At 45.5% G+C, this 22,998-nt stretch overlaps 1 protein-coding gene across 1 annotated transcript; it reads left to right on the forward strand.

Moving 5' to 3' along the window:
* The first annotated feature begins 1,128 nt into the window (after positions 1-1,128).
* Positions 1,129-21,583, forward strand: HDC (histidine decarboxylase). The gene is made up of 11 exons (XM_033408411.1): positions 1,129-1,295; positions 4,795-4,908; positions 5,892-6,014; positions 8,279-8,413; positions 8,663-8,806; positions 9,262-9,328; positions 10,193-10,355; positions 10,431-10,521; positions 16,062-16,160; positions 20,268-20,369; positions 20,505-21,583. The coding sequence occupies exons 1-11, from the start codon at positions 1,131-1,133 to the stop codon at positions 21,246-21,248; spliced, it is 1,947 nt and encodes a 648-aa protein (XP_033264302.1). The 5' UTR covers positions 1,129-1,130; the 3' UTR covers positions 21,249-21,583.
* Positions 21,584-22,998: the final 1,415 nt, after the last annotated feature.

Below are 22,998 nucleotides of genomic sequence, written 5' to 3' on the forward strand. Positions count from 1 at the left end.
CTGATGCAGTTGGGAAGACATTGGCTTCCCTTTCCTTGTCTCTCTCGCTCTTTTGCAGGGGGAAAAGGAGGCTAGTGAGTACTAAGGAGGAATGATAGATATTGAGAGAGACACAGAGGGGGAGATGAACACACAGACACAGACACAGAGAGGAAGAGAAGCAATGAGAGAGAGAGAAAAAGAGACAGAGATGAAGAGACAGAGGCTCTGAAGACAGAGACCCTTTCCTGGAGAAATGAAAGGGAAGAAAGAATAGACAATTTGCAGTGGCTTCAAGTATTCGACTTGGCTGTTTTTCTTCCTTATTCTTTTATTCATTCATTTGATAAAATTTGTTGAGCATCTGAAAACTGTTCTAGGTACTGAGGTATTGGTGGAGGCAGAGCGAGGGAGATAAATTGGTTAAGACATGGCCCTGCATTTCCCAAGATTTCAGGCTAGTGCAGGGTTCTTAGTCTGGGCCTGTGGTTGTGCTTTGGGGAGTCCATGAACCTCAGAAATTACACACAAAATTGTGTGTATACAAGTCTACTGTTTTAATCAGATTCTCAAAGAAGTTCATGGGTCCAAAAATGTGGGGAATTACTGGTCCAATGGGAATGGTGAACAAATACATTTTTTACCTTTTATCAGAACCTAGTGTGGGAGCTTGCCATCTGTGCCAACAAGGAGTATAGGGGGTGTGTGTGTGTGTGTGCAATTTCTGGATAGAAAGAGCCGCAGCGCTTCTACTGAATCTGTAAGGTGATGAATGCATAGACCCTCTGTTTTTTGAGAAGAAAAGAAAGGTGGGAGAGCTGATCAAGATTCATATGGCAAAGGGAAGGGGAGGAAAAAGAAATCCTTTACTTTGTTGTTAGAGCTTGATGCCTTGGAGATTTTCCCTCTTATTCATTTATATAGAGTCACACACTCCCTCCATCACTCATTCACTCCTTTGCACACTTTTAAATTTTTTACTTGAAGACAAGCTCTCTGCTGGGGGTCAGACCCTCCACCATTCAGCCCATGAATCCTTCTCCTTCTTCACCCAGTCTCCTGATCCCGATGCTAGGGCGACGGGCACACATTGGCCAGGCCCAGTCAGGGGACATGAGCCTGGCTTCTCTGCCTCCCTTGTAGGAAAGGAGATGGTGGATTACATCTGCCAGTACCTGAGCAGCGTGCAGGAGCGGCGGGTGACTCCGGATGTGAGGCCTGGCTACCTGCGGGCCCAGCTGCCCGAGAGTGCGCCTGAGGAGCCCGACAGCTGGGACAGCATCTTTGGGGACATTGAGCGAATCATCATGCCCGGGGTGAGACGCAGTCACCACAGGGTGATTCTGGATGTCGGGGTGTAGGTGGGGGGGGGGGTCGATGGGCCTGGAAAGCCTTGGGTAACCCTAAGATAAGCCCTCAGCCCCTTGGCCACCGACATCCCAGACTGTCTTCTGGGCATATGGAGGGCCAGGACTTTGACTGAAGTTAGGTTTCTGGTGCCAGGGCTGACCTGTAGAGTTGGGTAGAGAGCAAGACGGAGTAAGGACTGCATCCCAGGGCCTGTCTGACAGAAGGGTGGAAGTCGGATGGGGTGAGGTGAGTAGTGAAGATTGGGCCCGAGGAGGAAGGACGAATGTGGGAAGCAAGATGGAGAGAGGAGGTGGGAGATGGTCCCTGAAGCCGCCGTTGGCAGAGCCAGGGAACTCTCCTACAGAATCCTGAGACGTGCCAAAGGGAAGGAGGGAAGCCAAAGCACACCTCTCCGAGGGTACCCCAGTTGTCAGGTTGGGTGGGCCGGGAAGCTGAGCGAGTCCTGGTCAGCCCCCTCCTTTCTCCTCCATGAAGTGGGAACCCCGTCCTTCCTAACCAAGGGAGGTCTCCTGATTGAACTGCTTTTCAGGAGTAGGAAGGAGCTTTCCCTGAATCATCTATACTCTCAGTGACAAGGGGCATAGCCTGGTGACAGTGCTAGTGGGGCCAGGGAACAGACAGAGGCTGGCTGAAGCCTGGGGCTTGTGCTGAAGCTGCCGTGTGCTGTGACAATGTCCCCGACCACCAGGAGCTGGGCCAGGCGCTCCTGCTGAAAGTGCACCATCCTCCTCTCACGGAAGGGCTGCCTTTTATTGTGCTCCACGCCACGTGCCAGGCACTGTACTAGCCACATGGTGGACTGGCTTGTTTTATCCCCAAATGACCTTACGATCCATGTTTTATGAAGAAACTGAGGCTCAGAGAAGTTAGTTGTCTTCCCAGAGTCACAGGTCTCCCTGCTTGGGGCACTGGTGTCATGAACCACGTGTGTCCAGCAGCTCTTCCCCAGGATGACTTGATATTTGCTCCCATCATCCCCAAAGAGCTTTGGACTTAGATGTGACAGAAATACACCTGGAGGCGGGGGTGGGGGGGATATTTCTGTTTTCTTTCAAACACAGACAGAAAGTGATGGCAAGTTTGTACAAAGCCAAATATTCATCTCTCTGACCATTCAGCCTATTTTATAAGCATATTTTGAAAATTTCGGTATCAGTAAAACTCTACCAGGGAGGCTACCTCCGCAATAAGATTATCTCATGGATTTCATTCTGTAAAATGTAATCTGTGGAGGGGCCAACCGTAATTTGGTAGTGAGACTGAAAGCAGCTGTCAGAAGAGATGGAAATGAGCTGATTCATTTGACTGAAAGAAATTCCAGCAGTTGCTGGGGGTGCAGTTAAAGAGGCTCATTTCTGGACCAGGAGGTCTGTCTGTTTTGATAAGCATTCCTCTGGCTTATCTTATCTTATGTATCTTATTAGAACAGACAATTGCCTCTTGATAGGACCAGGAGGTGGAAGTCCTTCTCTGGGGTTTCCAAAATACTGTCACTAATCACATCAGTAATGAAGACCCAATCTTTCGTCTCATCTCTCAGGCTGTACCAGCCCTGAGGGTTGGCCTGAAAGCCGTTGGCCCTTTGCTTTCTCATTAGGGTCAGCGTCTCCTTTAAAACTGGATTAATTTTCCCCTCCATGCCACCTCCTAGACACAAGAAGAAGAAAAACTGTCTTTTTGCTTTAATTCCAACCCTGGTTAGAGAAACCCCACCTACTCTTAATGAGGGAGGGAGAGTAGAGCAAGGGGAGAAGGCAGGGTGCCACCCTGCTTAGGTGCTGGGCTGCAGAGTCAGGCAGCCCTGGGTTTCTGACATCTGTCCCTATGAGGTATATGTGATCATGGGGATGCTGTCTCTCTCCACCAACCCTAACTGTTATCTGTAAAACAGGGATAACGTTAGAACCTACCTAATAGGAGTGCTGTGAGAATTAAACAAGATAAAGCATAGAAAGTGGAAGATATTGTCATTACCTATGACGCCGTCTGCCTGGTGAAGGTTGGAGGACGAGGTCTGATTATCTAAGAGTCAAGTCAGGATATGTGATATGTCCATCACCATGTGATTAGCTTACCGTTAACATTAGTGCTTTACATTTCACAAATTTCCTCCCAGGCTGATCCACACAACAACCCCAGGAGACAGGATTTATTTTATGATGAGAAACTGAGGTTGAAAGAGGTACAGGGGAGGATCCTGGTTTTATGAGGTGGGGAATTGGATGAAAAATTTGGGACCCGCCCCCTTAAGAAAAAAAATTAAGAATGGATCTTGAAAGAGACCCATGCAAACATGGGACCTTGATGCTTAAGTTCATTAGCTTCACAATAAGTCTACAGGGTCACACAGCTGGTTACGGCAGGGGTAGGACTGGAACCTGTGTCCTTGGGCTTAAATCTTATGCTCCTTCTACCATACACACTGTCCAGGACACCGTCCTTGCTCTTAAAGGGTTAAAGGGATTTGTGTACATGAAATAACTCAATAATACACTAAAATGTTGTCTCATGAGTTCTCAGTAGCGTGAAACATCTCGAATGAGAACATTCCATGGGCTCGGGGGAAGGGATCAAAGGCAGATGGGGACCTGGGGAAGGGTTCATGGAGGAAATGAATATTTAGTGGCTTTCTAAGAGTTAGCAGATTTTGGAAGGTCCCATCTGTATGAAAAGTGCCTTCCTGTCAGGGGACACAGCTTTGCTCAAAGACATGAACGCAGATACGAACAGGGTATGATTGTAGAACAGTGAGATGAAGCCAGATTAGATAATCAGTGAGGCCAATGAGCCACCGAAAATGTTTCTGAGAGCAGTCGTAGGAGGCCCTTCCTGTCCACGGGCCCCTCCTTTCATCCGGTTAATCTAACTGTGGGCTCAAGGGTTAACCTGGAGGCAGTTTCCCATGCCCTTGGGCTGGTACTTCTGTCTTCTAGTCTCCTCTCCCCATCTCCACTGGGAGGCTAAGGGCAGCTTTGAACCCAGGCACACTGTCCCTCTGCAAGAGTGCATGCCCAAAGAACTCTGGATACTTTTTGCAAGAGACTGGATGAGACAAGCAACCTGCTCTTCCAGAGCTCACAGTCTCCCCTTCCTCTTATTACTGGGTAGGAGCAGTGCGGCGGGTAAGCTTTGGAGACTAATGCAAACACTACCCAGAATCCACAACTCTAATTCCCATAGCAATTTTCATCTTGCATATTCCCTTCTGGTCTCTGCGTGTGTGCAAAGCTCCACTGATGAACTAGCTCAGAATGTGAGAAACGTGGGTGGCAAGAACACTGTGACTATGCCTTACTTTTAGGGATTTGTGCCACTTGTTGGTTGTCTTAAAAGTGTCAGCCAGTCTCTAGAGTGGGTGCTGCCCCTTGCCAGGGAGGGTCTCTTGAAGAGGAAAGCCTCCGGTAGCTGCCCCTGGTGCCACCCATGTACATGCTCTGCTTCCAGGTGGTACACTGGCAAAGCCCCCATATGCACGCCTACTACCCAGCTCTCACCTCTTGGCCATCACTGCTGGGAGACATGCTGGCTGATGCCATCAACTGCTTGGGATTTACCTGGGTGAGTAACCATGGCTGCAGCTATAACCAGTGGAAAAGGGGACATGGCAGGAAGTGAAATCCTGGGGCAGACATATTTTGTCTGGATCTCTGAACAGGGTTTCAAGTTAAATATTAACAATGGCTACATTACTTGAGCTTAAGCTTTATAAAAATGATCTCATCTTATTCTTCAACCCTGTGAAATTATGAGTAGTGGCCCCATTTTGTAGGAGCGAATTAAGAAATGAAGGCTTAAGTAATTTATCTCTCCAAGACCACATAGTTCATGAGACAGAGATGAGATTTGGACCAAGATCTGGTTATTGCCACAATTTGTTACACTCTCTAAACACTTTGGTGCCTGTGGGTACAACCTTCCCCTTGCTCTTGTCTTTGAGGGGTTAGGGATATGCCCTAAGGCTTCCCTTAATAACCCCTTCAGCACCAATCAGCTTTAAATTGTGCCACAAGCCTCCTAGAACAGCTCTCTATTTTAAGCCTGAACTGTTATAGGATGTGTGTGTGTATGTGTGTGCGTATGTGTGTGTGTGTATGTGTGTGTGTGTAGGGGTGGGTGGGTGGAGTGGGTTGGAAGCTGGGAGACTTGCTATCTTTTCCGGGAGGAAGTGCTTTCTTTCTTAGTCTTAAAACTTCCCCCTGGCCTTTAGAATGCTTTTCAGCTGGGTATTTTAGGGACTTTGGGGGCCAAATGGAAGCAGTCATTTCTAGGACTGTTTTTCCATCAGGCCTTGGAGTCACAGGAGAATCCACCTCATTGAGGATGGCATGAACCAAAGCCCCACATTCTTTCCCCTTTCTGGCAGAGGATTCTTTCCCCTTTTGGCAGAGGATGAAGGCGCCACAGGATCTAAAAGTGACGCCTTCTTCAGGATCAAGACAGGCCTGGGGAGGGTCAAGGCAGAGACGGATGTGTTTCTGGGGCTGGTGGGGACATCTTGGTGCCCTGGGGCACTCCAGATGACATTGCTTTCCCTCTTTCAGGCTTCCAGCCCTGTGTGCACGGAACTGGAGATGAATGTCATGGACTGGCTGGCAAAAATGCTGGGACTTCCAGAGCACTTCCTGCACCACCACCCTGGCAGCCAGGGGGGAGGCGTCTTGCAGGTACGTCCATTGGCAAAGCTCCTCCTAGCATAGGGACTAAGTAGGGAAAGATAAGCCAAACTTGCCCGGGTGATTCTCATGTTTTCCATGGAGTTTCCCCCATGTCACTCACACCACCACTGTCCCTGCCAGCACCATCACCATTACCATCATAACTCTCATGACTGACACCATCACCGACGCCACCAGCTCCACCACAGTCCCCACTCCCACCTTTGTTGCCACTACCATCTTGACTTCCATTGCCTTTATACCATGGCCATGACTGTCTCCACTCTTCTTTTAGTTTTTCTTTGAAAAAAATTAAAAAGTCAACACATTATCACATTTCTAGTATTACTTGATTCAAGTTTCTTAGTTTATAATCTGACATCTCCCCTCTCTTGTCCCATTTTACACCTTATGGTAAGTGGAAAAGAGAAGGCAAGTAGAGACTTCTTTCCCTCCCTCTTAGGTCCAGGAGATTTTTGGCAGTGAGAGAAATTAACAATATAGATTGATGTATCTTATAATCCTGTCTTTTGAGTATCTGTCAAATGACAGTTGTTCAAATATTTCTTTTGTTATCAAGAGTAGTGCAGCATAGTGGAGCTTGAGGGGTGCTTCCTGTAGACCGTGCACACTGTTAGGTACTTTTGCATCTATAAACCCTTGCCATTCATGAGGGTTTGGTTCTGAGACCTTTGAGAACCCCCAGATTCTTGAATTATTCTGTAATGTGTAATTTTCTTGATTTTATGATATATAAGATAGAGAAATAATAATAATTCCTTCAAAAGGTGGATGTGAGGATTCAAAGATTTCTTCTATTAAATAAAAATAGCCATGCTGCCCTGAGATGAGAACTGGAAAGTTTGCTGGGCCCATTTGCTAGCTAAGTGACTCCCTCTGTCACTCCAGTCTTTTACCAAGATTAAAATCTGACCCTCACAAGAAAGACAAATTACGGCATGTTGTGGACCTTCTGGGTTGTTAGCAGATAGTTATAGCTTCAAATATTATATCTGGAAAAACATGCTAAATGCCTGCTGGGCATGATCTTGCTTTTCATTTAATTATCTCAAGAACCCTGTAGGTAAATAGTGTCATCACCAATTTTTGAAATAAGAGCACTGAAGCTCAGAGAGGTTAAAAACTTGCTCCAGGTCACACAGCTGGTAAGTGGAAGAATGAGGATTCAAACCTGACCCTGTCTAAATCCAAACCATGCTTTCTCCTGTATCCATCAGCCACATGAACTTGGTTTAGTTCTGTAACCTCTCTGAGCATCACTATTCTCATAGGTAGACAGGAATCACAAGTGTCGCAGGTTTGATAAGGAGCAAATGCGATAGCAGAAAGTGTTTTGTGAACTGTGAATAGCTGTACAGATGGAAGGTGGTCTTATTATATTATTATTACTATTCTGCTGGCTTCCTTATTGTGGAGTAATTTTCAGCCACTGAATATCTTGTGGGATCTGGTCTATAGCATTTCCTGTGACATGGTCTCTAGGCTTTTCAGCAGGGAGCAATCAGCTGTAGGTCACCTAAGGATTTCAAGAAGCAAAGACACCAAAGACTGAGCAAATGAATGATGAGAAACCATCAAGATTTCTGTGAAGTTGCTGAGGTGGCCCCCAGGATTCCCACAATCATGGCCAGAGCAAAATCCTACCCAACCCTTTTTTGGTTAATCAATACTCCCACTCTGGTAGGCAGCTAAAGGGATGCTCTCTATTTTATAAATGGAAACGAGCCTTCTGGAGGAGCAATATTAGCTCAAGGTCACAAGAGCCATCGGCAGCAAAACTGAGGCCAAAGTTATCTCTCAAGTAGGCCAGGACCCTCTCTCTCTGGGATATCTCTGTGGAAACAAACTCCATTTCCACACCTAATACATTGAAAGTTCTTTTTTTTTTTTTTTTTAACATGGGGAGCGAACATATCTACAAGCAGACTTGTATCTAGCATTCTCTGAACGTTCTCTTTTTGGTCTTTGTGGCCTAATAAAGATGTTGAAAATTTGCTTTCATTACTTCCCTGAAAATTATAGGAGAGGGAGGTGTCCCAGGAATGCATAGGAAGTTGTGAATGTAGAATGTACAATAGGCATGTGAGCTGGGGGGAAGGGCAACTCCTTAGGCAGGAGCTGTGTACTTCCTCAGGAATAGCTATTAAACACACACACACACACACACACACACACACACCCCTACAAAACCTGGGGCAGTTGCCAAGGGATTACATGGAGAGGCTGCCACTGGGAACCTTCTTCCATTGCAGAGCACAGTCAGTGAGTCCACCTTGATCGCCTTGCTGGCAGCAAGGAAGAACAAAATCCTAGAAATAAAAGCGTCTGAGCCCGGGGCGGATGAGTCTTCCCTGAACGCCCGGCTTGTTGCCTATGCCTCCGACCAGGTGAGTTGCCCAACATAAGCCAAACCTTCAGGTAGGGCTTGGCTTCTGGAGTCTTAGTCCTTGAGTGATTTCCCTGTAGACATGAGCCCGCTGGGTTCAGGGCAGCCCAGGCCTCAGAGGTTGTCCAAGGAACCCTGGAGGAAGACAAACGTCAAATGCTGTGTTTGCTTCCCTTCGTCTGGTTTCAGCAGTTTCTGGGAGTGCTCATTCCAGGATGACTCTGCTAACAGCTTTCCATTGTCATTCTAGGCCCACTCCTCGGTGGAAAAGGCTGGTTTGATTTCTCTGGTCAAGATGAAATTTCTGCCTGTGGATGACAACTTCTCACTCCGAGGGGAAGTTCTTCAGAAAGCCATCGAGGAAGACAGAGCGCAGGGCTTGGTGCCTGTCTTTGTAAGTCAGACCATGTTCTGAGCTTAGAATGATAGAGCTGGGAGGTGAGGAAGGAGTTTTGTCAGAATTCAGGTAAGTAACGTGCTGCAAACAAGAGCAGAAAGGTCCTCAAATACAGTGTCTTACAAATTATGAGTTAGTGTGCTAGGAAATAAATTTTGTGGGTCAGAACCAACATTAAAAGAAGAAGAAGAAAAAAGGAATAGGACGGAAAATATGAGAGTACGTTCCTGTGTTGAGAATATGCATTGTTTGGTAAAACTTTTATTTCAAATACACATGTGTGTATGTCCTAGGTTGCTATACAAAATGTATTTCTTACTGTGGGTCATGGTAAAATACAGTGTGAAACATACCCTGTTCTAGTGGAATGGGTGGGGTTGATAATATCTGTGAAGAAATCTTTTTTTTCAGGCCAAATGTGTCACATGTTAAATTCCTCTGTTTTCCTCCAGGTCTGTGCCACACTGGGGACCACTGGGGTCTGTGCATTTGACCGTCTGTCAGAGCTGGGCCCCATCTGTAAGTGTCTGCCCTGTCTGGCTAGGAAGACAAGTAATGAGTTTTAAAATGTTCCCTAGAGCAAGAACCTGGAAGCAGCTCAGTGCAATTCTCTGGTCCCTCCGTGGTCAATGCACAGAGCGTAGGAAGAGCCACCAGAGGTCATGAGTATCTTCTTCCAGGTAGCCAGGACACTGCTTTTCCCAGTGGTGGGACCAAGGGTTAGAGCTGACCCCCTTGCATCCTGTCCTCAGAGGCAACAGTGGGAGGATCTCAGGTCTCTCACTCTCTCACTTGTATGTTGAAATCTGCTTAAAGCAGGACATATCTGAAACACATGGTGAGTGAGTCATAGTGGAATATTTTCTAGTCTAGGCTGAGAAAATGAAAATGAAAAGGTAGGGTAGGAGAAGCCACGGGGTGAGGGGGAGATAAAGGCAGAAAAGAAACCCAAATGTGATTGTTCAAAATCCTCAAGCGAGAAACCCACTAGGAAAGAGAGACACCCCCTCTCTAACACTTGTATTAGATGTATTAACATTGCTCTCTGGGCCAGTGGTAAGTTGGTTTCTGTTCCAGAAAGCTCTGGGTGGAGGCCAAGAGGGTGTCGACCCTCTGGTCGGTGAGAGAAAAGGCCAGGGTGAGGCTCTGTAGGCTCTCCCTGCAGGGGTGGCCGTGCCTCACTCAGCCCCACTCCTTGCACTGATACCCTCCCCCCATGTCCACATGCCTCCGTGTCTCATTCAGCCATGGTCATCCTTTCCCAGCCCTTCCCTTGCAGCCCCCCAGCTGGATGGGCCAGAGAAGAGATGCCTTTTAGCTGGCTGGTGGCAACCCACTCCTACCCCCAGTGCCACCCCCAGTAAGTGATGTTTGCCTCCTCAGGTGCCAACGAGGGACTGTGGCTCCATATCGATGCTGCCTATGCAGGCACTGCCTTCCTGTGCCCTGAGTTCCGGGGGTTTCTGAAGGGCATCGAGTACGCCGATTCCTTCACCTTTAATCCTTCCAAGTGGATGATGGTGCACTTTGACTGTACTGGGTTCTGGTGAGTGTGGCAGCCAAGCTCCCAGCCTGTGGGGAAGCCATCCTCAGCTACTAATGCCCATTTGGCAACCCACAGGGTCAAGGACAAATACAAGCTGCAGCAGACCTTCAGCGTGAACCCCGTCTACCTCAGGCACGCCGACTCGGGTGCGGCCACCGACTTCATGGTGAGTGGCCAGGAACAGGCAGCACGGCAGCCTCTGAGACGGAAACGGCCTGAGTCTGATGAGGGTCTCCTTCCCTCACCCGATGAGCCCATCCCATAATATTGCCACTGTGTACCTTTGGTTTCAAGCTGTGCCTAAGCATATAGAATGAAACCCAGAAAACTTTAAAAACCCTAGAGAATGAAACCAACCTTTGAGGTAGGATGCGAGTTTCCTGAGTATTTGTGGCATTTAAAAATTCTCCCAATTCCCTTCTGCCTCTGTCCTGGATAATCTTCTCTGCTCACTCCCTAACAGCAGGGCAGGGTGGAGAATTTCCACGGATAGGAAAAGAGGCTCCTTCCTTAAACTGTTTTCATCCTTTTGTCCCCATCGAGGCACTGTGGGAGGCTCCACGGTGGGGATGGGGCAATAGTTATCCTTCCCAAAGTTCTAGATGCCTCCAAGCATTCCTGCCTTGCCCACTAGCTGCACCTCAACCTCTAGACCCTACCCACATTCTCAATCTGTACTATCTCTTGGGGAAACAACTTCTTCAGGTTTACTCCTCCGTTTGAAGATGAGCCCTTCCTTTAATTGTAGGGGAGACAGGGATGTAAACTAATAAGTTACGTATAACATGGTCAAGGCTAGGCAGAGTGAGACGAGCTTGATTTGGAATTCCATACCAGCAGTGGGCTTTTGGGAGTCATAGTGGACCTCTCTCAGCCTTGACTTTCTCATCTGCAAAATGGGCATGGTGGCACTGATTTCACAGGGTATTGTGAGGCTGCAATGGGAACATACATGTAGATCACTTCTTACTGGGAATGTGGTACATGCTTAATAAATGGTAGGTGTGATATTTCTAAAAGCTCTACTTTTAAGCTGCAGAGATTTGTTACACAGCGAAGAGGTTAAAAACACAGATGAACTGTGTTTGAATTCTGGCTCCTCCATTTATTAACTTGTGTGGTCTTGGGCAAATGGCTTAAGCTATTTAGGTTTTCTCATCTCTAAAATGAGGGTGATAGTAACAGTACTAGCTTCTTAGTTAGGCTTGCTGTGAGGAATAAATGAATTAATACAGTGAAGCACAGAGAGCAATGTCTGCCATCTGGGAGTCATTCTTTGTGAAGAGATGGTTCTGTCTTCTCTCCTTGGGCTAAAGTTTCTTGCCCTTTTTTAGTCCTAAAATAATCACTGCATCATCTCTTGATTATATTGGTCATTCTCCCTCGGACCAGTTCACACTTTCTTTAGATTTTTGTTTTTAAAGCTTTTTTATTGGAATTTCAGGCAGTAAGCTTGTAGTGGTTGGGGAGGACCCTCCAAAGGTTGATAAAAATAGAAGAATAATGGTTCTTTCATCTCCACTGCCCTGTCTGATGGGTTTTCAGCACTTTTTGAATTAAAGAAATTTTCACAGCAGCCCAAGGGCCAGATATCTTTAGGGGTAATTCTAGGTTTCTCCCCTGAGTGTGAAACAATGTCCATTTTTCTTTTCTTTTTTTAAAATTAATTAAATTAATTAATTTATTTTTGGCAGCATTGGGTCTTTGTTGCTGTGCACGCGCTTTCTCTAGTTGCATCGAGCGGGGGCTACTCTGTTGCAGTGTGTGGGCTTCTCGTTGCGGTGGCTTCTCTTGTTACGGAGCACGGGCTCTAGGCACGTGGACGTCAGTAGTTGTGGCTCGCCAGCTCTAGAGCACAGGCTCAGTAGTTGTGGTGCATGGGCTTAGTTGCTCTGTGGCATGTGGGATCTTCCCGGAGCAGGGCTTGAACCCGTGTCCCCTGCATTGGCAGGTAGATTCTTAACCACTGCACCACCAGGGTAGCCCAATGCCCATTTTTCTATAAGTGAACTTGGATCATCGTAACTTAAGAGCATTTTTTTCCCTTGGCCCATTTTGGATTTTCTGTTACTTTTTTGTGTTTTTGTTTTTTGTCCGCAACAGTATCTCAGGATCTTTTTGTGGTTCATTCCCATCAGTTTGGAGATTTTACAGTGCTCTCCCTCTTCCAGATCACTTATAAAAATATTAAATCATACTTTTCTTAGCACTGGTCCAGAATGTGCTACTTTATCTTTTCCTTCCCTCACCTCTAATCCTATGGATTTAATTTTTAAGTCTCAAAGAAACTCCTAGAAAACTGAAGCTGCTGTCTGTTATGATCCTGGGGGTCTTCACTGCTACTTTGCCCCTTGCTCCAAGCTCTTTTTCACCCAGTGGCTGAAGCTTTAAATAAAAGCCCAGCCAGGGCTTCCCTGGTGGCGCAGTGGTTGAGAGTCCACCTGCCGATGCAGGGGACACGGGTTCATGCCCCAGTCCGGGAAGATCCCACATGCCGCGGAGCGGCTGGGCCCATGAGCCATGGCTGCTGAGCCTGCGCGTCCAGAGCCTGTGCTCCACAACGGGAGAGGCCACAACAGTGAGAGGCCCGTGTACCACAAAAAAAAAAAAAAAAAAGCCCAGTCATTTTGAGATGAGCCAGAAATAGAGCAGCATCCTGGGAGAGAAGACTTAGGGACTTCATCCCTTGGGCCCTGGAGCCACCTAAAATCAGGGTTAGATTCTTCTGACATCAGGAAGCTCCCTCACCTCCCCCCAAGTAGTGGAGGGGGAATTGTCTTGTTCTTGGCTGTGAGACCGGCAAAACCTTGAAAGGATGCAGAGGAGACTTGGGAATGGCTTGAGTTAATGAAGAGCCATTTCCAAATTTCCTATTCCAACAGAAAAATATCTGCTAGAACCACCCTGCTGGGTCAGCATGGATTGGTTTTGGAATACTGACAAGAGGAACAGCTGGGGATATGGTCAGACTGTAAAGAAATCAAAATTAAAATCATTCCTGCCTCTCATTTAATTGGCTTGTGAATTATTGTAGTCAGTTGGCCATAACCATCTGGAAAACAATGTTTTCAGAGGCCACTATTATCCATTCATTAGTCTCCATCTGGAGTGTCCATCTAACAAAGGGTGGAGTTGACGCTCTCCCTGTTACAGGGAAAAGAAAGTCCCCATGCTGGTCCTCAGCCCTGGAGTTTTTTGCTTGGAAATCCAAGGCTTAGTGCTTGATATAGAGAAACATTGTCCATCAACAATGTTGATGTTGGACAAGGGGTCATGTCCAAACTGTGCCTGGGTCAGGAAACTGGGACAAAGGATGAAGGTGTGCACAGTTTTGAGGATTAGGCAATCCTGTGGAGGAACAGATAAATATTCGATGGGAAAAATATTTATTTTTTGTCAACGGAAATTGTGGTGATGCTTTCTGACATTTGAGGAAGAGGTCATTAGAAATCACACTACTCATCAGAATAATTGCAAATGTGTGCTAAACCCTTTGCTCTGTTTACAGATCAGAGAAATCGATTTGGAATTGGTTTGAAAATTTTCAGACCTTTGGTGCCCGAAACCTTGAACTTTAAGCTCTGTTGAATTTGGTCATCAGGAACAGAGAGTCAGTTTTAGTCTAACAAAGGCCGAGATATAGATGTTTATTTGCAGTCTGAGGGCTGGTGTCCTCCTGAGGGCATAGAACATCACAGGAAAAATAAGGTCAGGACAGAGAAATTAAATAATAATCATCTTGGTTCTAGGCAGAAACACCATTGTGATTTGTGGCTCACATTTTTATCATCTAAATAGCCAGGACTTATTGACAACTTCCTGTGAAGCTCTTCACCCTGGTTCTCCTCACATCACATCCCTGGAGGTGCTGTTCATTCTTTGTCTCACGAGGAGCCAGTGAGGCGGCAATGCCCAAGTAAGAGGTAGAGATGGAGGAGAAACCCAGGTCTGTGAGGCTCCAGCATCTGAGCTCCTGAACCTTGTACTTTACATTTTTGTGGGGAAGAGAAATCAAACTCTATTTTCTGCTTTTCAAGGTAGATTGGGTTCTTTTAGAGAAAAAAATGTATTGCCGCTATCTTGAATTTCAGCCTGGAATGAAATTTTTTTTTTTTTACATCTTTATTGGAGTATAATTGCTTTACAATGGTGTGTTGGTTTCTGCTTTATAACAAAGTGCATCAGTTATACATATACATATGTTCCCATATCTCTTCCCTCTTGCGTCTCCCTCCCTCCCACCCTCCCTATCCCACCCCTTCAGGCGGTCACAAAGCACCGAGCTGATCTCCCTGTGCTATGCGGCTGGTTCCCACTAGCTATATACCTTACGTTTGGTAGTGTATATATGTCCATGTCTCTCTCTCGCTTTGTCACGGCTTACCCTTCCCACTCCCCGTGTCCTCAAGTCCATTCTCTAGTAGGTCTGTGTCTTTATTCCTGTCTTACCCCAAGGTTCTTCATGACATTTTTTTTCTTAAATTCCATATATATGTGTTAGCATACGGTATTTGTCTTTCTCTTTCTGACTTACTTCACTCTGTATGACAGACTCTAGGTCTATCCACCTCATTACAAATAGCTCAGTTTCATTTCTTTTTATGGCTGAGTAATATTCCATTGTACATATGTGCCACATCTTCTTTATCCATTCATCTGATGATGGACACTTAGGTTGCTTCCATCTCCTGGCTGTTGTAAATAGAGCTGCAATGACTCTTTTTGAATTATGGTTTTCTCAGGGTATATGCCCAGTAATGGGATTGCTGGGTCGTATGGTAGTTCTATTTTTAGTTTTTTAAGGAACCTCCATACTGTTCTCCATAGTGGCTGTATCAATTTACATTCCCACCAACAGTGCAAGAGTGTTCCCTTTTCTCCACACCCTCTCCAGCATTTATTGTTTCTAGATTTTTTGATGATGGCCATTCTGACCGGTGTGAGATAATATCTCATTGTAGTTTTGATTTGCATTTCTCTAATGATTAATGATGTTGAGCATTCTTTCATGTGTTTGTCGGCAATCTGTATATCTTCTTTGGAGAAATGTCTATTTAGGTCTTCTGCCCATTTTTGGATTGGGTTGTTTGTTTTTCTGTTATTGAGCTGCATGAGCTGCTTGTAAATTTTGGAGATTAATCCTTTGTCAGTTGCTTCATTTGCAAATATTTTCTCCCATTCTGAGGGCTGTCTTTTGGTCTTGTTTATGGTTTCCTTTGCTGTGCAAAAGCTTTTAAGTTTCATTAGGTCCCATTTGTTTATTTTTGTTTTTATTTCCATTTCTCTAGGAGGTGGGTCAAAAAGGATCTTGCTGTGATTTATGTCATACACAAAAATAAACTCAAAATGGATTAAAGACCTAAATGTAAGGCCAGACACTATCAAACTCTTAGAGGAAAACATAGGCAGAACACTCTATGGGATGAAATTTTTAAAGCAGCATTTAAAGCAAAGTGTCTTCTCCTTGGTCCAGGGTCATGGACTTGGTTTCTACCTGTGCTGCTCTTGGACAAGGGTTTGGTCACATGACGAGGTAGCCTTTGTGTATCTTGCCTTGGCTTCTCCTTAGCAACAGCCTCGGGCATCATGGTGACACTGTGCATCCCTGGAGGGTTGTGCAGACAACAGATGATAAAGCTCAGGAGTGTGTGTGGGAGGAGCAGGGGTCCCTGTCTCTAACCATGGCACTGTGCTCCTTTGTTCTAGCACTGGCAGATCCCCCTGAGCAGGCGGTTTCGCTCTATTAAACTCTGGTTTGTGATCCGGTCCTTCGGGGTGAAGAATCTTCAAGCGCACATCAGACATGTATGTAGTGGGCAGGCCTTGGGAGGAGCCCAGGCTCGCTTTGTGGCCTAGTGGGGAGGAAGGCTGGTTTCTGCTCTGCAGACCTTTCCCGGGGGGATGTGTGATGTATGGCTCAGGTGCCTGGGCCTGTTTGTGAGCTCCTGGGACTTGATGATTCAGGGCAGCCGTCTGTTTGCTAGCTAGAGGATCACTGAGCAGAACATGACACTGAGGGCTGTCTGGTGTCTGTCCCCCACCTGACTGTCTCACCATCCCTTCTGCTATCATCGAGCACTGGGGAGGGATGGCCCGAGAGCCTAGTTTGCAGAGAAGGAAATAGAAAGTAAATCAAAGGGCAGCTTGTGGCCAGGGTAGGAGCCTATCTTTTTAAAAATTACTCTGATTGTCATGGCTGTCTGAAAAGTTTAGTCACTATTATGGTTATGCCAGAAACAGGGCTCGCCTGGCTTGGACATGTAGGCCTGCAAGTCTGGAACAAACATCCCTGCATGATGTCAAGAGGTATTTACTGAAGGCATATTTGGTACAATTTATTTCAACTCAATTCAACAACACAATTATTGTGCTAGGAAAGAGACCCAGAGGTGAATGAGACAGGCACAGTCCCTCTGTCATAGGCTTCATGGAAGGGGTGGAACTTAACTAAGAATTTTGGTCAACAGCAATTTTCTCTCATTTTTATGAGTGCCTATGAGAAAGACAAAGTTATTGATAAATACAAGAGGGTTACTCCAAAGATGTTGTCCTTTGTTCCTCTGCGTGTCTTTCCCTGGCCACATTTCCTCTAGGGAATTCCGTCCTCATTAAGCAAACACAAGGCCAAGTGCAGTGGTTGAATCAGTATGTATGATTGGCTTACTGTTGGTAACTTTACATTTGTTATCAACATCAAGGTGTTGGTTAACCGGATGTTTATCAATGAGTGGCTGTCACCCAGGGACATTAGGCATTTTTGCTCTCTCTCTATCCTCAGACTCAAGATGGGAAGTAGGTAGCTGGGGGATGAGGTGCTGGAGGTTACAGGTTATCATCTGGTTCCAACTCAGGACTGGATATTCAACGTGCAGGTGCTGGCTAATTACCCTCATGCTGCCTCTCCCAACTCAAAGCCCTGAATTCCCATCGGCTCCCCTTCGCCTACACTAGGCCCAGACTCCTGGGCCCGGCTTTCGAGGACCCAGTTATCAGCCTCTAAGCTCAGGCTTCTCACTGACCCGTTCCAGCTCCATCCTCAGTGTGCCTCTGCACCTTCACCTGTGCATTGCCCTCTTGCATTGCCCTCTCTTCTCCAAATGTTGCTAGTGGATTAAGTTCCGCTTCTCCCAGGAGCTTCCCTGACTATTCCATCTGCCCTCATCTCTGCTTGCTCGGCATTCCTAGGACCACCTACTCAAGCACACCTACAAAACTGAGCTCTAAAAGCTACCAATGTCCCACAAGAGTAAAGGGTGGAACTAAAATGAAGTTGTTTGATGTGAGTTAATTTTCTTTCTCCAGCTTGACTGCGATCATAATTATTTTTACTTGCACAGTGTCTTAAAGAAATAACGTATAGGGTTTCATTAGGTTCTTACAACAATGCTTGGGGCAGTCACCCTGATGAACCCCATTTTATGGGTGAGGCTCAGAGATGGTAATTGCCCTGCTTAAGAGAGGAGGGCCTCCTTTCTTTACAGTTCTGGGCTATTTTCTATTATGTGAGCTCTTGAAAGTCATATAAAACCAAGTTTTGTATCTCCCTGTTATAGATTAGTGCTTTAGAGAATGGGATATGGGTTTGATATTTTAGTTCTACCCTTTACTGTTTGGTGACCTTGGACAAATTATTTAAACTTTCCGTGTTTGCCTTCCTAATTTATAAAATGAGAAAATGATAATACCTCTCTCAAAGGTTTATGGTGATGATAAATAATACACATAAAGCCCTTACTTAGTGCAAGACCTAATATTCCACTAAGTACTCAAATATTTCCTATTCCCACTTCCTCTTCCTCCCCCTTCCCCTTTCCTCTTCTTCTTCTTCTCCTTTTCTCCTCCTCCTTCTCCAATTTTTCCTTCTTCTAATGATAATAATTCAGCATTGTCGTCACCATCATCTCCTATCACCTACAATAAAAGGGGTTTGTAAATTATTTTTTTTAAGACAGATAGTACATATTTTTGGCCTTGCAGGCCATACGGTCTCTGTTGTGAGTATTCAAGTCTGTCATTGTAGCACAAAAGCCACCATACACAGTACATTAACAAATAGGCGTGGCTGTGTTCCAAAGGACTTTATTTACAAAAAACGGGTGTGAAGGAGGTGGGGCTCTATTTGGCCTGGGGGCTGCAGTTTGCCCGCCTCTGCCCTAGGATGGTACAGGGCACTGGTTGTAGCTCTGCTTTCATCTCCCATAAAGGTAGGTGGTTTCTGGTGGCGGGATGCTGCCTGTGCTCTTTTCTCTCTCCTCTGGCCCCTCTTCTCTCTTGTTGCCAAGAGCGTGTGTTACAGGAGACAACAGAGCATGGTAGGGGGTGTGCTTGGCGACCAGAGACCTGCATTCTGCCGCTGCTACCTTGGGGACGCCACTTTCCTTTGTCTCTTTCTAGAAAATGAAGAGGTTGAACAAAGATGACTTCTGGCTCTCTTTCCTTGCTCAGAAGTATCAGTTTCATGGTCTTTGGCTAGCCTGATTCTGGATCTGTACCTGAGATGTCTTACTCATGTAGACTTGAGAAACATTTACACAGAAAGATCTCACAATTGGCAGGACAGGATGGAAATGGGCCTGGAGGGAAGGAGGCACACGGGAGAATCATGACAAAATTAGAAAGTAAACTGCAAAAGTATAAAACGGTGAGAAAACATTTAGCAGGCTGCTTTCCCAGAGAGGGCCTTATGACTTGACAATGAAAAATGCTTAGGGTAGGGATTGGAGACCATTTTAAACAGACCATGCAGTGGAGAGAGAAAGTGGTTCTGGATCGGGTTTGTAGCAACTTGTTAGCTGAATCCTGTGACTTCTCTTGAAATAGAGTACCCAGTATGAGAACCAGGTGATAGCCATTACTTAGAAAATATTTTCTTGAGATCCTTCTGGATGCCTGGAGAAATTTTTAAAAATGAAAGAAAGGGCAAGTCCTGTCCTTGTTTAGTTAGTAATACTAAGTAAAAAAAATAGGAAATTAAAAAATTATAACTTCAGTGAAAGATTAATATGGTACAAAGCTTTAAAACATTTTTATTGTGGTAAAATATAGATAACGTAACATTTACAACTTGAACCATTTTTAAGCATACAATTCAGTGGCATTAAGTACACTCACAATGTGTGCAACTGTCACTGCTGTCTATTTCCAGAACTTTTCCCATCATCCCCAGCAGAAACTCTGTACCCATTAAACAGGTTTAAAGCCTTCTCCATGGTGTACATGGGTATGATATGTAAAAATATGTTCTTTGTGGAATGTCAGAAAAAAGGGGATGAGGGGCATTTGAGGTGAAAAGGTCTGAGAGGCAAGGGGAAGATGTCAACTTAGGATATGGGGGCAGGGCTGCTGACAGCTCACATGGTGCCTTTATGTACAGGAGAAACAAAAGTCTCTTCCTCTGAGCATTTATAGCCCGTAAGAGGCACCTGGCTGGGAATGCAGAACCTGGGCTGGGTTGTGGCCCCTGCTAGCCCTCTTGGCTTGTCTGTAAGCCAAGATATGTGAAGCCGGGATATGAGGGCATATCCTTGATGGCAAAGCACATGTCTTCTGGGACTTCCCTGGTGGTCCAGTGGTTAGGACTCTGCGCTTTCACTGCCGAGGGCCCGGGTTCAATCCCTGGTGGGGGAACTAGGATCCCACAAGCCTTCTGGTTCTGGGAGTGGATTGAAAGAGGCCCCTGAGACATGAGTTCTCAAAGTGGAGCTAATGTGACAAGAAATAGGGAGCCATTGGAGGTTTTATAGTTTGGAATATGAGCAAAATCAAATGGAGAAGAAAATCAGGCAGAAGCCACTTAGGTCTCTTTGGTTCAAAGATGTGACTGGTTTAAACCCGTTTAACAGTGTGGAAGTTTACGCACGGTCGTCTCTTGCCTGTTATTAATCTCAGTTCTCTCGATGTTCACAATTCCAGGGTACTGAAATGGCTAAGTATTTTGAATCTCTGGTCAGAAACGAACCTTTCTTTGAAATTCCTGCCAAGAGGCACCTTGGCCTGGTGGTTTTTCGTCTAAAGGTAATGCCATCTTCCATCTCATGTGAAGGATGTTATTTGGTAATTTTCAGCCTCTTGGAAATGTAAATACTGGGCTTCTGGAGATGCTTACAGGGAATGTGATACAGACTTTACTTCTCTTTATCCTTCAAACAGGGTCCTAATTGCCTCACAGAAAGTGTGTTAAAGGAAATAGCTAAAGCTGGCCGTCTCTTTCTCATCCCAGCCACTATCCAGGACAAGTTGATCATCCGTTTCACTGTGACATCCCAGTTCACCACCAGGGATGACATCCTGAGAGACTGGAATCTCATTCATGATGCTGCCACTCTCATCCTGAGTCAGCATTGTACTTCCCAGCCTAGCCCTCAGGGGGGGAACCTCATCCCCCAAACCAGGGGCCCCAGAGCCTTGGCCAAGGAGCTGTCCTTTCCATCTGTCAGCAGGGCAGGAGATGACCCAGACCAGGCCAGGAAGATCATTAAGCAGCCTCCACATGTGGGAGCCAGTCCCGTGAGAGGGGAAGGCAGCCGCCACCTTGAAACCCTGCTGGACCCACTTGATGACTGCTTTTCAGAAGAGGCCCCAGACCTCACCAAGCACAAGCTGTCCTCCTTCCTGTTCAATTATTTGTCTGTGCAGAATAAGAAGGCAGTGCGTTCCCTCAGTTGCAACAGCGTGCCTGTAGGCGATCAGAAGCCACTGCCCACAGATGGCTCTGTGAAGAATGGCGGCTCCTGCCGGGTCAGAATCTTTTCTAGGTTTCCAGAAGAGATGATGATGCTAAAGAAAAGTGCCTTCAGAAAACTAATCAAGTTCTACAGTGTCCCCAACTTTCCTGAATGCAGTTCTCAATGTGGGCTCCAGCTGCCCTGCTGCCCTCTGCAGGCAACAGTTTAGACCAGGGGGTTCAGCCAGGGTCCATGAATGTGTTTCAGGGAGTCTCTGAAGCCCTCAAAATTGTGTGCTGAATTTATGTGCTTATGTTTATGTGCATTTTTCTTGGGAGAAAGCCAATGATTTCTTATCAGATTCTCATAGAAGTTCATGACCTATGATAGGATACAAATAGAGAGTTTAAGCCAGCATGATCCAGAAGATTCCAGCACGCTGGTCAGAGAGAAAGGGTCTAGGGTGGTGTACTGACAGGCAGCTTCTGTGGTTTAGCTTGTGACACTGAAACTTTCAAGTTTCATGAAATATAATGTGGAAATAAATTGTGCTTGTCCCTGAAAAAAGCATATCCTGTGTCACTTAATTGACCACTGAAATATTTGTTTTTCTTTTCCATTATGGTTTACTACAGGGTAAAATATAGTTCCCTGTGCTATACAGTAGGACCTTGTTGTTTATCCATACTATATATAATAGATTGCATCTTCTAATCCCAGATTCCCAAACCATCCTCCCCCCACCATGCCTTGGCAACCACAAGTCTGTTCTCTATGTCTGTGAATCTGTTTCTGTTTCATAGATAAGTTCATTTGTGTCATATTTTAGATTCCACATATAAGTGATATCATATGGTATTTGTCTCTTTCTGACTTACTTCACTTAGTATGATAATCTCTAGGTCTATCCATGTTGCTGCACATGGCATTATTTCATTCTTTTTTATGGCCGAGTAATATTCCATTGTATATATGTACCACATTTTTATCCATTCATCTGTCGATGGACATTCAGATTGTTTCTATGTCTTGGCTATTGCAAATAGTGCTGCTATGAACGTTGAGTTGTATGTATCTTTTTGAATTATAGTTTAATCAGATATATGCCCAGGAGTGGGATTCCTGGGTCATATGGCAACCCTATTTTTAGTGTTTTGAGGAATCTTCATACTGCTTTCCATAGTGGCTGCACCAATTTACGTTCCCATCAACAGTGTAGGAGGGCTCCTTTTTCTCCACATCCTTTCTAGCACTTATTGTTTGTGGACTTTTTAATGATGGCCATTTTGACTGGTGTGAGGTGATACCTCAATGAAGTTTTGATTTGCATTTCTCTAATGATTAGTGATGTTGAGCATCTTTTCATGTGCCTTTTGTCCATCTGTATGTCTTCTTTGGAGAAATGTCTGTTTAGATTGGGTTGTTTGTTTTTTTTGTTACTGAGTTGTATGAGCTGCTTTTATATTTTGGAAATTAAGCCCTTGTTGGTAGTGTCATTTGCAAATATTTTCTTGCAGTGTATAGGTTGCCTTTTCATTTTGTTTATGGTTTCCTTTGCTGACCACTGAAATAAGGATTAGCTAACCAGGGCATGTTCTGGAACCTAAATGAATGTACTTAGGGATTTTGCTTTTTAGTATGCTGAAGATTTGACTTTGTGAGAAAAAGAGTTTGGAGGAGCCCTTGGTATGAAGGCAGACAGCTTGAGTTAGGCACTGTGGCTTACACTTTATAAATGAGAAAACGGAGGCCACAGGTCACACAGCTTATACGTGGGCAAACCCAGGTCTCCTTGTCCTCAGTAAAGCCCATGCTATTCCCAGCAGACCATACCGTTCACGGTTGGCCTTGATCAGAAGTTCACCATTCAGCAGACCCCTCTAGTCCTTCACTGCTGTTAAATGTTCCCTCTCTCAGTTTGGAACTTGTACATTTCTTTTTTTCCTGCACACTATAGTCAAGTAAAAGCTGTGCTCACA

This window comes from Orcinus orca, chromosome 2, assembly GCF_937001465.1.
Source record: "Orcinus orca chromosome 2, mOrcOrc1.1, whole genome shotgun sequence".
Taxonomy (NCBI): Eukaryota; Metazoa; Chordata; class Mammalia; order Artiodactyla; family Delphinidae; genus Orcinus; species Orcinus orca.

Coding starts and splice junctions, on each gene's coding strand:
- HDC (XM_033408411.1), top strand. CDS start 1,131: ATGGTGGATTACATCTGCCAGTACCTGAGCAGCGTGCAGGAGCGGCGG. Junction 16,161..20,267: donor TTCAAGCGCACATCAGACAT/GTATGTAGTGGG, acceptor TCACAATTCCAG/GGTACTGAAATGGCTAAGTA. Junction 20,370..20,504: donor TGGTGGTTTTTCGTCTAAAG/GTAATGCCATCT, acceptor TCCTTCAAACAG/GGTCCTAATTGCCTCACAGA.